The following is a 14,991-nucleotide window of genomic DNA, read 5'->3' as shown; positions in this document are numbered from 1 at the left end:
TTTCACATATATAGTTATATAGATATAGTTATATAATTGTCCTAAACAATTGTTAGTTGTCCTAAACAATTGTTTTGAAAAAAAATTGACTGATTACTTGACTTTTGACTTTCTCTTATCCTTCAACTTGACCCGCTTTTTTCTTTGTATTATATTCTACATAAATTTAATTCTTGTTACAAATTTACATACTATTCATTGAAAATAAACTTCTCATTTTGTTTACTCTTCTTACATTAAAAATAAACTTGTCCCATTTTATTTACTTTCTTACAAATTTACACACATTGTAAACACTTAGAACGGTTAGTTTATCTTGGTCATTACACACTTATAATGGGTAGTTTATCTTGGTCATTACACACTTATAATAGGTAGCTTATCTTGGTATAATGTCCAATGAGATAGTTTTAATGATTTCCTTAGTTGTATAAAACTCGTTTATCCTAGTTTAGTGTTCAATGAGACAATTTGAACGAACAAATAAAATAATTTTTCTTTTGTTATTCAGATTATTTCACAACAAAAGAAAAACTAAAACTACTTGAACACTACACTAGGATAAATTACCCATACTTTACACACATTCTAAACACTTATAATGGTTAGTTTATCTTGATCATTACACACTTAGAATGGGTAGTTTATCCTAGTAATTACACATTTAGAATGGGTAGCTTATCTTAGTGTAGTGTTCAATGAGATAATTTGAACAATTTATTTTGTTGTATAAAACTTGTTTATCTTGGTGTTCAATGAGATAATTTGAACAGTGAGACAAGAGTAAACTACCCTTTCGAAGTAACCATTCTAAGTGTTTTAGAATGTGTGTAAAGTTGTAAGAAGAGTAAATAAAATGATTAAATAATTTTCATTCTAAGATTCTAGATTGTGTGTTTTGATCCCATTCTAAGTGTTTTAGAATGTGTGTTGTCCATTCTAAGTGTTTAGAATGTGTGTAAAATTGTAAGAAGAGTAAATAAAATGATTAAATAATTTTCATTTTAACATGATCTATTTTTATTATTTTGACGATATGTATCTTACTCTAAAACTACTACCACTATAATCAAGTTAGACTATGTAATTTCAATGAAAATAACTCTTACCTTCTATTTATACCATTCATGTTCAACCTAATTCACATAGCATATAGCTTTTCATGACATTTGTAATAACATTTACAAAATATAAATTTCCACATATTATGTTTCTGAACAAATTAGACTAAAAAGCATTTCAGCTTCCAGAATGGCTATCCAATATGACCAATATTAGAGAAATTTCATACCTCCCATTATAAAGACTAATATCTTTATAAAAAAGATTTCACAACTTAAAATGGAGTAGAGGAGTATCTGAAAACTCTTTACTTGTCCATGAATTTGTCCACGAATTTTATTGGATTAAAAAAATGACCTCAAATTACTAGAAGACAAAGAGTTTATAATTTAAAAAACAAACTAGAGAAAAAGAAACAAGGGAACTTGTAACTCTCGTGTATAGATTTTGATCGAGTGTTTGTACTCAAACGAAGCCACCAGGAGGTACAACCTCTGGCCCAGTGGCCCCTGCCATGGTTATGATTTTCTCAACTTTCTTATCCTCATCTTCATCACTTATAACACCCAAAACTGGATCATCACTCTCACTCTCGCGCTTTTCTTCCTCCTTCCTTATGTTCTCTCTACCTTCCTCCCTCCTTTCATCTTTATTGTGTTCACCTTGCTCCTTATTCTAAATAAGACAATATTGAAATGAGTTTCACATAATATTCTCTTTAAAAATAAAATCATATTTCTCTCTGCATGCATTCTAGTTGTGCTCTAGTTCTAGATATTGAGTTCTAGATGCAAAAATTTAGACACAATCTACTCAGAAAACACACAATCTACTCGGAAAACAGCTCTATCTACTCCGATGATAGATTACGAAGTTCCGAAACATTGACAATTTACACATGATCTACTCCCAAAACATCCAGATGATCTATGATCCGAAACATTGATGCAAAAATTTACACACGATCTACTCCGAAAACATCCAGATGATCTATGATTACATTGATGCAAAAATTTACACACGATCTACTCCAAAAACATCCAGATGATCTATGATTCGAAACATTGATGCAAAAATTTACACACGAGAAAACAACGAAAAACAATAGATTACTAAATCATATTTCAATTTTCTAACAATCCAGTTGTCGGAAACAGCTCTACATCCCGATGATGGATTACGGAGTTATTACGGAGTTCCGTGATCCGAAACATTGACAATTTTCTAACAATCCAGTTGTCGGAAATAGCTCTACATCCCGATGATGGATTATGGAGTTATTACGGAGTTCCGTGATCCTCAACATTGACAATTTACACATAATCTACTATTTTATACTATTTTAGACATGATCTACTCTGGATCCCGATGATGGATTACAGAGTTATTACGGAGTTTCGTGATCCGAAACATTGACAATTTTCTAACAATCCAGTTGTCAGAAACAACTCTACATCCTGATGATGGATTACGGAGTTATTACGGAGTTCTGTGATCCGAAACATTGACAATTTACACATGATCTACTATTTTATACTATTTTAGACATGATCTACTCCGGATCCCAATGATGGATTACGGAGTTCCGTGATCCGAAACAATGACAATTTTCTAACAATCCAGTTGTCAGAAACAGCTCTACATCCCCATGATGAATTACGGAGTTATTACGGAGTTCCGTGATCCAAAACATTGACAATTTACACATGATCTACTATTTTATACTATTTTAGACATGATCTACTCCGGAAACATCCGAATGATCTATGATCCGAAACATTGATACAAAAATTCACACACAATCTACTCAGAAAACAGCGGAAAACATCAGATTACTAAACCATATTTCTATTTTCTAACAATCCAGTTGTCCAATTATTAGTACCATAGAAAATTTCCCTTATGAACATTCACTTGCTCTACAACAAAATCAATATTTAATACAATCTATCCATCTCTAATTCAGACAATTCAGCACTGTATAACCAAGATATATCAATTCAAAACCCTAAAACAAAAGTTTCAAGAAATCTTGACAACTACAAACAACCATGGAAACCCTAATTACTATTCTAAATAAATGATCCCAATCTTAAATATAGTTTAATGAAGAGAAACACATACCATCAATATCAAAAATAACCAAACTCCAACTCATCAATATAAACTCTGCGTGATTGATAAATCCTACAAACCAATTTGCAATAAAATCATCACAAATTACAAAGACCTCGAAAACTGTACCTTGTCCTGATCAGATGCCTTGGTACTGTCCTTTTCCTGGTTAGGATAAGAGGCCATGTTACTCAACTTTTCCTTAGCTGCAGCAGCTGTATTCTTCACAGTCTGCATTTTCAATTCAGACTAAACTCTCACAAAAGTTATGTTCAAACTCTAATATACTGTAATCGCATACACCCAAACCCAATATTTTGTTTGCAAAAAAGAGATGCTTTTCCCAAAGCTATGAAAGTACTTTCCCTGGCAAAATCTACGCTATAAAATATGCTTCCCATGAAATCTTTGCTGTTGATTAGGTTTGCAGACTGATCCTTGCAGCTTAAATAGCCGGCACGTTGTAGCCAACGTGCTGGCTATTTACGTCGTAGTCAGAATGAGCAGGATGTATTGCGATAATATACTATGCATGTCAATGCTCATACATGCAGCCTTATCCTATAGCATATTAAAAAATAAGAAAAAAAAAATTAATGGGTTCGACAAAGGATGAATTTGTTCATTTTTATAGTATTTTTTTTAATGAAAATTGATTTTATCTAACATTTGATTTTATAAGTGAAAATTGTTGAGTTATAAACAAGCTTAATGGGGTATAGAGGGGTGAACTGAGGCGAGAATATCTCAACCCAAAGCTTTGGCACAATCTTATCAATCATTTGAGTAATGGGTCGAAGCCCTATGTTTATAATAGTTAAAGGTTAATATACATTTTAGTTAATTCTTTCTAATGTTCTAAATGTACAAGGTTTTAGGGTCTTTTCAAAATCTTCTTTTGACTCCTTGTTCATAAATCCTGTCAAAAGTATTTATCTAATAAAAAAAAGACATTAGGTAAAAATAAGTTTAATGGATATATTTAAAATAGTTATATGTCAATGTGTATTTTAGCTAATTCTATTTTTAATGTTTGAGATGTACAAATTTCTAAGGTCTTTTTGAAACTCTCTTTTGATTAGTAGTTATCATCAAAATTGTTTATTTAATTAAAAAAATTGATTATATGATAATTTCTTTTACAATTATAATTCTCTTCAATATAATCTGATTTTTTCAAAAATATAGACAATGGTCAATATATCTAGATAGGAAACTTCTTACATGTTCTACATTTAATCATGGTCTCTTCTATTAATGACTAAATGTGGGCTAAACTTACAATGTTTGTAGTTTAGTTAGATTTGGAACATTCAATACAATAGAGGAAAATAAAAATGCAATGAAATATATGTGGGAAACATCAAACAAAGAGAAACTTCTATTAAAAATGGGAAACTATAGTTATGATATTATATATTCTTTACAAGTCCAAAGGGCATATAAGAGTTTAAGGATGAGTTACATGAATTTATAACAATTGTAATTCATTTCGTGAACTTCAAACACCTACTTTTCCACAATAGTCTTAGAAATAAACTCAAGAAGGATTGTAATGATGATTACTATATCTATTATTCAAACCAAAATTTGCCACCTATTCCATCATCTCTAGGGCTCCTCAATAACTTACCACACATTTAAAAAAGAAAAAATGCCAAAATTAATATTTGAAACACTTATACGCTTCATATTATAAGTTTTTTCTAAGTTGTGATGTGTTAGCCAAATCTGCCAAAGTAAAAAAGCGTAATTTATGGTTCTACTTGAGGGTGAATATGTGTTTGCCTTTTTTTGAAAGAAATAATGTGACAAAAACTAATTTTCTAGGACATTCTAAGGTCTACAAATTGGTTTCGAAGCTTGAGACATCCTATATGATATTACATAATCATTTGACTTTCTTATAGCCACAACATCTCACATTCCATGGAGTTAATGTTTAATAATAATCTAAAACATGATAATAGTAACCAATACCCTAATGGATCTCTAATTTTAACCAAGTTATTTGGATAAAGCATCTCGCTTTAAGGGTATTTTCATCCAAAAATTATATAGGAATTTAATGGAAAGGGGTTTATGAACCTCACATCCTAGAAATATGGCATCTTGTCTTGCCACACAAGATAAACATCACCCAAATAATTGACATTTATTTCTCCAAATAACCAAGAATTTGGATGTTATCCTCCTTGCTACACTTTTTGATAGTGAACTCTTTTTCTCTATACACTCTATATTCCTTCTTGAGAACAACTAGTCTAGTTGCAATAATCAACATTGTTAATTTAGGAGTACAAGTCAATTCAACCTTATAATTTCTACACAAGAATGCAACTAAAAATATTTGCATTCAAGTTGAGTCTGAGTAATTTTTTAACCTACAATAGATGTCATATTTCTCATATAGATATGGAACACTAGAGATTATATCACATACATATAGTGGAATGATTCCTATTAACTCTACATCCTTAAACTTGCATTGCTTTGTCACGGCCATTATACTTCTTGTTGTAACAACCCAAAAGCATATGGATTTAGATGCTCCACTAACTCCAATCCATGTTTACTAACCAAAAATTATAAAAGGAAAATTTTCATGCAAACATTTATCAAACAATTCATCAACCCTTTTATCTCTCCTTTGAACTTCAATGCACACAAATTTTGAGTGAGCTCCTCTCCATCATATAAGCTAACACCAACTTTATAAAATAACCTTGCAAAGTGTGCACAAGACAACATATCTTCCACTCTGGAGATGTATTCAACCTCTTTGAATATTCCTCCATACAAAGAGATTTTTTTTTTACCCTCTTAGCACAAGGACATATCAAATCTATGTGAAATTTATTACACCTATCATCTACATACCAATATTTATCATGTATTCAATACACTAAATATTTTTTGTATCTTTTCTGTAAGGAAGTAAAGTAGCGGAAACAACTTCCTACACTAACCTTGAGAGGAGGGTAATGCAAAACTTTTTCAGATCATTACAACAGTTGTAGAAAATAGAAATAGATATAATAGCAATCATACCACAACACAGTGATTTACGTGGGGAAAACCCTTTCGGGAGAAAAACCCCACCCTCCAAAAGCAGCTCAATATTTTATTCAGCAATCAAAACAGATTACAACATACTTGCAGAGCAAGCTCTTCGCAGGAGTAGCACTAATCAGAGATTTAGAGGCAACTCAATAGCCATGAGACTCTTACACACAACCTCTATCTCACACACCTCATAAATAGGAGATACAATACAAGAAACCGTCAAACAGTATTACAAAACCATGGGCTAAAACCACCCAATAAGGTGTAGCCGACCTTATCTCCCTTCTAGACGCCCTATGACATGTTAAAGCACACATCAACATGTGTCGCTCCCCTTTACAGCTCATTTATGTATCCGATACAAATTATTTTTCCTATTTCAGGAGTACAAACTTCCGGAGGCCATAACTTGAGAACCGGGTGTCCGATTCACGAACCGTTTGAAGCGCCGGAAAGCTCGCGAAGTGCTCTATCACCTCGTAACTAGCTTTGCCGGTTATGGCCACTTTTCAGGGCATTTCAGAGCCTCTAAAGTCCCCAAAATTAAGTTTAAATATTTTATTGCACCCCTCCAAGACGAAAACATTAATATCTTCAAAACTAGTTGTGACCTTGCGACGCAACTTTACCGGAATGCTTATCTAGCCAACCAGAAGCTTCAGGGAGATTTTCGCACCATTTCGTGCTCAAATGAAAACTTACTATAAATAGTAACCTCACATAAATGCAAGGTTGAGACACCATTTTTCCCAACATTTTCCTCTCATGGAAGTGACAATTATCTTGTTCTTTCCCTTGATAACATGTTTAACTTTCTCACAACCTTGATCTTTCACTTCACCCTACTACTTGTAGGTGTAGGAAGAGCTACCTATCTTATCCAACTAAAGATAATAGGTTTTGGAAAATTCTCCAATATTTTATGGGTTTTCCAAAAGAAAAAATATATTGAGCTATCTATAAAACCCTTGTATAATATGTATTTAAACTAATATCTCATGATTGATATCATCCTTCTCAAACGTATATCTTCTATAATACACTTATATAATATTTATCACTTTTCCCTTTCTTGGGATCCAAGTAATATCATTACATAACCCTTTCTTATTTATAACAAATAGAGTATATGGATTAGACCCTTAAAATCCTTCCACTTGGAGATTGGTGGCACCTTTTGTATTTCTGAAGAGTGCATAAATATCATATCGTGCAAGAAAATTTCCTTAAAACTTCAACCTTGAAAAATGAATTTACTTATATATAAAGGATTTTTTGAAAGCTAAAATAATCCTCCATTTGTGATATCCATTGATCAAAATATCACCAATTTCTCATATCATTATATAGCTAGATATTAATAATTTCTTATTTTTTGAACAACCTCTAAGATGAGTACTCTTCTTTCTTTATATTAGAATTTTGATATTTTCTCTATTGTGAAAACTTTTGTCATTCTCATCTTTCTTATCAATGCTATTCTCTCTATAATATCTATCTTCTTCTCAATGCTAGAAATCCTTGCAAGATCTACTTTGAAACCACAATTTCACATTATGTTTTTAGCTCACTTTATTTTCTATCTCTTCTATCATTATTTTAGGTACATTTTACCTTCTTGTCCTTTTTCCCCATGGTCCCAAGGCTTAGCTTCCCATGTTCATTTTTTAAAACTTAATATCATAGTAGTCATGTTTGTGTCATTTCCTAGTGTTTTAAATTTTCCAATTACAATTTTCTAAGCACTAGTGTGATGTACTAAAATTTATACAGTGTGTTAGAGTCTTATGACAACTGATAATCCCATAGCAATTTATGACAAGTTATATTTCTATGACATTTCCAATCTACAAATATCCTAAACACTTTAGAGAAAATTTGAATGGTTACTCGACTTCCTATTCTCCCTTGACACCTACCTTTTATTATACTCTAAATTAATCCCATTCTTCTTGCAACTTTACATATTATCCATTGAGAATTAACTTGATTGACTTTGTTTACTCTTCTTGAAACTTTGCACACTTTATACACATAATGGGTAGTTGATCCTAGTGTAGTGTTCAATGAGATCATTTCACAAAGGAAACTAGGTTTTCTTTTTTTGAATAAAACTTTAAACAGACTACATTTTTGTGAACCTGTTTCTTACACCTAAAGACCTGGCTAAAAAAATTAAAGCAATATTAAATCATTTATAAACTTTATTTTCAATATTCTATTATGTGTTTTGTGACCCCTTACATAACTTTCATGACCTATTCTCATTATTTGGACAATATTGATCATAAAAGTTATAGAAACATAGAAATTTCTTCCTCTAGAACTACTACATTTATGATCAAGTTAGCACCTAATTTCAATGAGAATAACTCTACCTTCTCTTTATACTATTCATGCTCAACCTAATTCACATAACATATCTTTTAATGATATATAGATGTCAAATTGTACACAAATATGCTGAACACTTTTATCAAACTTCTCTTGAAAGTAGTCATAACTTCTGGTCTAACATAGCTAGTAAACAACTTTTTGTGGGCATTCCTATTCCTAGTGCTCAAATGTCACTTAACATGAATATGGCCACTAGAATGTCATAATATATCATAGTAAATAATTCATATTCTTGAATGGTATGAAACTTGGTCCATTCTTATGGATGAGTTCTCATTCCCATATATATCCTTGGGAATTCTTGTTAGTAACCTTAGAACCTCTCTACCCATAGGTTTGCATATTTTCACCTAACAAGATTTGAATCTATTAGATGTGTCTATAAATATTCATACTTCATCCCCATTTCACACCACAACTCCTATCATTAACTAGATAATGCAAAATGTAGGTAACCTCCAGCAACAAATTGCCTCACTATCCACTTCTACTCAACCACTAATTATATCATATTATCATTGTAACCTAGTTATCCACAAAATTTTAGATCTCAACTCAAAAAATATAGTGACAAGGAAAATTTTTAAATGCATGTATCTCTCTGTATGATACTATATAGAAACTTCATATTTAAGGAACATTTTCTAACTAAAACAGTAAAAACAGAAAGTTGAGTCCACTTCCCGTGGAAGTTTTGGACTTAAGAAAAAATGAAAAAATACACCAATAGAAATGGGATCCTATTATTTTAGAAACAAGATCATGTTATGCATTGGTGTCCTAACCCTAAATTTAAAAAAAGGAATCCCATTATTTAAACATTGTTTTCATTGATAAATTTGAAAAAATGGTAAAAAATGAAATGGGGTCCCATTTTTAGAAATGAGATCCTTTTTGGTTTACCATTTTTTTTATTTTCTTTGATGCAAACAACATTTAAATCATTTATAAAAGCATAACAAGTGCCTATTTATAAATCAAGATCCCATTTTTTAAATTGTAAAATGGAAGCTCAGTTTTTACTATGGGTTTTGGCCTAAGAACAACTTGGGGAGTTAACCCTTAGCCTTAGACGTACAACTTGAAGGTCATGTCGGTGTCACTAGAAAATAGTGACTTTGGACATATGTCTAATGACTATTTTGTAAAAAAAATTAATGAAAAATAAAATAACCATTATAGATCAGACTGTCTAGATTTCAAATATGTAATTGTTTTACAATTAGATTATTTTTTCTATTTTTTATTTTTTTTATGAAACTGGTCCATAAACTTGAAATAAGAGGTTTTATTTATTTTTCTTAATAACTTTTTATATTTTAGATTTTGTGAAGAACAGATTACATGACATCAATACACATGCAATTATTTCCAATTTGAAAACATAAATTCAAAAAATGATAAGTTTAGGTCTACTTATGGTTTTTGTACACGAGGGATTTTAAAAATAATAATTAGGGCTAATAAAAAATTAATAAAAAAATATCCTCATCAATCTTGGTGTCTTACATATCTTTTCCCAAAAGGATTCAGAAAAATAATTTTATTTAGGTCAAAATATGGTTGTCATATAGGGCATGGTATGGTCCTGAAAAGGTGACTTTTAAACAATAATTTTTAGACATGCCTACTGAAAATCAATTTGTATCATCTAGGTACTAAAATATATTACATATTTGGAAACTAGACTCTGAGTACTACATTTCATATTACTTATGAAAAATTCTGAAAAATTAGAGAAAATACTTCCACCTTTGGCCCAAAAGTGGACTCAACTCCTTGCACACACCCAAGATTTCCCCATGGTTAATAAAAGATGCTATGTTGGATTGATTTTTGTAACTATATAACCATTCCATTAATTATTTTGATAATTTATTTAACCACTTCTTCTAAAACTTATATGATAACATAGGCCCCCTAGTCACATTACAAACTTGATGTATTGTAAGTAATATGCTCATTAGAATTTATAGACTTTATATTTTGATTCCTATCATTGTTCTTATAAATTACAAATATGTTACCTAACTCAAATTTGTGGAGGGTTTCTTTTCACCCTTTGATCCAAGATAAGATTTTATTAATTTGACATATCCTTCATTTGTACATATCTATGCAACCTTGTATGACTACCAACAAAATGTTAGCCAATTTGAGGAATCCACCTCATAGGCCCTACTATTATATCATTTGGGACTTCTTCCTTTTTTAATAATTATACAAAAGTTATTTATAAATAATTCTATATAAAGATCATAAAAATTCTACCATTACACCTACTACCCTACTTGTTTCTTCTTCTAAACCTCAAGGAAAATGATAATTCACAAAAGTGTTCATGTCTCTTTATTCCATCTTGTGTAAGATTCTAAAAAAAAATTGATTCAATTATGAACCACACAACTATTGGACACTAAATAACCCATCCAACCTTCTTATGTTTCAAAGGCCTTTGTCCAATTTCATAGGGACCTTGGTCATGATATTAAAAAAATGTTTTTTCTTAAACATATACCACATGACCTCATCAATTCCAATATAGTTCAAGTCTCTACCATGAATAATAAAGGGAAAAAACATATTCAAATTATACAAATATATTCAAAAATTTCCTACAACATTCATCCATCTATTTTGACCTTAATCTTATAGCACCTATGTAACATGTTGACATTAACTAGTTATATTCTCTTTTTGTGGATATGGTGGGGATGGTTGACACCTACCTTTGAGTACCTTGAGATTAGTGTATACTTGAACCCACTATTTAATTTATCTTATTTAAATAGGCATAATAATATATGATAGACCAATTTGCATTCCTATTGAAGTTATTGGAAAACCATATATGGTGTCTTCATTAACCTTATCAACATGGTCAATGTAGTAACATAAGAATTTATATAAGTTAATGAGATTTATAGATAAATGTAAGAGAAATAATAGTTATTTATATTAATGCATGATGCACTCTCTTTACCTTCCTTGGGTTATCTTACCCTTCTCATCTAGGTTGGACCAAGAACCTTAGATCCCCCTATTTTTTCTCTCCCTACCTTGGATCTCTTTCTTCTAAGATTGGGCCAATCATGGTCACTTCGATGAAAATCATCCCTTCTAGTATCGTAATTGTTTCAAGTTCCCACATAATGAAGTAGTGTATATCATCCACCATAGTGTATTTTAGCCTCTTTTTGTGCAATAAATTTCCTTCTACTATTTTTTATTAACCACAAGGATCCACTTTGGCTTCACATTAATTTTCTATAAAATAATCATGTCAAAATTTCATACCAAGTCAAAGAGACTTTTTTCAATTTGTCCTTCTTCCTCTTCCATGGTCAATTCACCTCTTGTTTCTTATGATTTTATTATTATTTCTATTATGGCACCTTCCTCTTTGATTATAAGTGGAAAAAATTAGTGTTAGGATACCATAGATTGCTCCCCATGTGGCTCTAAATATTTTAATGGTTTATTTTTTTCCTCCTACCACCTCTATCATTATTGAAATAAAACCACCATTACTACATAAAGATTCTTTGATTGTCTTGTGAGGCCCTATCCTGACTCATCCTAACATTTCAGTGATTTTCATGTTTAGACTATTATGGATGCTTTATTTTTATGCATTATGGATTTAGAACTTATATGATTCCATGATTTGGATAACAATGATGTATATTGATGCTTCATTTCTATGCATTATTGATATAGAACTCTATATGATTCTAGAATAGGATAACTTTGTGATGATGTATGTCATTATTGGATTTGCAGGACTTTACTATGATGATAGAAATAGGATGCATGTCTTATGTATGGATCAAAATTATGAGGATTATGATAATTACTTATGTGGATTTATTTTGATATAAGATATATTGATTTTGTTTAATATCAATTGTATGCAGAGTGTTTGACGTGTATTCTTATTCATGTGTTTAATTTTATATGAGGTTATTTGGAATTACTAATGTGTAATTGAGTTGCGCAGGAAAATTATCCATGTGACCATGGAAATACTATGGAGAACCAAACTAGACCTATGTACGTTAGTAAAACCAGGGGTTGTCTATTGGGAGAGACAACACCCCGTATGTATTGTATTTTATTTATGAAAGTAAATGTTGCATGTGTGTTAAATTGAATTTATTAATTTGTGTAAATCCGACAAGAGACAAATTCCATGTGTAATTTTGTAATGTATTTTATTGTGTCACTTGACACATGTGCTGATTAGTGTCTTGATTTTTTACTTGTCTCTTAGAGGGAGTTGTTTCAACCAAAGCCCTTTACAAACATTTAGATGTGGTCCCAAATTTCCCCTGGGTAGAGAGTCTTTGGAGTGGTCAACTCAGGTTTGACCCGAAAGTTAACTTCAGATGGGTTTCTAAGGGGTGAAATGGACTCCTAGGGGTAGTTTAAAGGTGTTTCCTAAAGTCCATAAGGTATACCTATGGGTTAGGAGTATTTTTAGGCACGCGGCTACTCCCATGTGACTGTTTAGTCACCTCAAAAAGTGGGTTTCCTAAGGTGAGCATAAATTCAATTTAGAAGGTTCCATCTAGGTTAGATAATCTTCCTTTTTGATGTGAGATTCTTTTCCCACTTCCTCTTACTTTTTCCTTTTTCAGTTTTAGAAACCTATGAGAACTCTCACTAAGGCCTTCTTAGGCAAGGATGAGAGACTTAGTGGGTAATCACCCACTCTCCATCTTTGGAGATCTTGCAATTTTGAAAAGAATAGTTTTAGGATAGAAATTTGGCTAAGTGTAGAAGAAAGGATTGTGGAATTGGGTTGCTCATCCTCAAACTAGTTCTAGCAAACCTTTGGGTAGATTGAAGGTTGGTTCATCTTCTCCCTTTCACGTTGCATGTTTATGTTGGAAAGATTGTTTGTATGTAAAAGTTGTTTTCTTGTATTTTCCTTTGTGAAATTATTATGTGACCTATCTATTATTTCTTTTATGCATTTTCTTGTGATTTGGGAGTAACCAAGGCCTTCTACTCTTGGGAGAGTAGGATGGTCTTGTGGGTGGAAGGAGTTTGACAGCCCTCGAGTGAGAGGCTCTCATTATGAGAGTGATCTCAAGGGTTGTATATGTGACCCTTGTTGCATAGCCTTGTTTATGCATTTGGGGGTCATAAGGAGAGAAAGTATGGCATGAATGCCTTAGGGGGCATAAGGATGTGGGGTTAATGAACTTATGATATATCTTTGTTTTCCATGAGATGGCTTTTTGATCTACCATTCTTGCAGTCTCCTCAGGGTATTTGGTCCACTTCCACCCGTGTAAAAACATCACATTTTGTGATGAAGTGTAGCTTTGGTTGGGAAAGTGTTTGTTGTATATTTTTCCCTTGCTTGTTGTGTTTGCCTGAGTGTAACCTGTCTAGGGCTTGGTTCTCCAAGCTCGTGGGTGGCTTCTAGTAAACCGAGGCTGGGAGGTGAGCTCTCCATGGTCATAGCCTTATGATTTATTTGCAGGTTGCTTGGAAAGAAAAGAAAAAGACAAGCTAGAAGTTGCTAGTTTTTACTTGATTTGCAGAAAAAGATTAGGGAATGGGATATTATATTTTAGTTGCAGCAATGTAAAATAAAAGCTATATGTTATATTTATTTTGAAAAATGAAATGTATTCATTTTATTTAAAGTCCTCATTTAATAGAAATGAGAGACTAGTTGGGTATCTCACCCATTTGTAATTTTGACTACATTGTATTTTAAATATGCTTTAAAGAAATGCATTATTCTATTAAGTTATTATTGCAAAAATGAAATGATTATTTGTGGATTAAGTTCCTATAGTTATTGAAATAATACTTGTTGTATTCATGTTATTTCTAAAAATAAAAGTTCAGTTTATTTCCTTATGCATATTGAAATAATGGAATTGAGAGAAAAGTAAGCATATCTATTCCCTTTTACAAATTATGGTTAAAAAGATTTAATTTGTCTATCTCTAAGGAATATTTCAAATGATTTCTAGTCTAATATAGTTGTTGTTAAAATTTATTAAATTCTGTCACTTTATTTATTTGCAGTAAGTAAATCTACTATTAGTAATCCATCTCTAAAGTTAGCAACTAGATTGTCAATAGAAAAGAAATGCTTTATTTAAATCTGTTAGTTTTGAAAACCTGATTTATGTGATTTAAAAAAAATAAAAATATAAACAGTTTGTTTAAAGTAAATAAAAGAAAAAATTGCCCCTATTTCCATGATGTCCATACTTGGTTAATTTTTGCATAATTTTAGAAAGCAAAGAAAATAGAGTCATATTTAGTTAAATTTGGTTTATATATATATATATGTGTGTGTGTGTGTGTGTGTGTGTGTGTGTG

At 31.3% G+C, this 14,991-nt stretch overlaps 1 protein-coding gene across 1 annotated transcript; it reads right to left on the bottom strand.

Annotated features, from left to right (window-relative positions):
• Positions 1–1,336: 1,336 nt before the first annotated feature.
• LOC131028515 (uncharacterized) lies at positions 1,337–3,515 on the bottom strand. The gene is made up of 2 exons (XM_057958795.2): positions 3,307–3,515; positions 1,337–1,737 (listed from the first exon to the last, which is right to left on the bottom strand). The coding sequence occupies exons 1-2, from the start codon at positions 3,412–3,414 to the stop codon at positions 1,528–1,530; spliced, it is 318 nt and encodes a 105-aa protein (XP_057814778.1). The 5' UTR covers positions 3,415–3,515; the 3' UTR covers positions 1,337–1,527.
• Positions 3,516–14,991: the final 11,476 nt, after the last annotated feature.

This window comes from Cryptomeria japonica, chromosome 4 (assembly GCF_030272615.1).
Source record: "Cryptomeria japonica chromosome 4, Sugi_1.0, whole genome shotgun sequence".
Taxonomy (NCBI): Eukaryota; Viridiplantae; Streptophyta; class Pinopsida; order Cupressales; family Cupressaceae; genus Cryptomeria; species Cryptomeria japonica.
The sequence above is the reverse complement of the archived record's forward strand: the minus strand, read 5'-3'. Positions and strand labels throughout refer to the sequence as shown.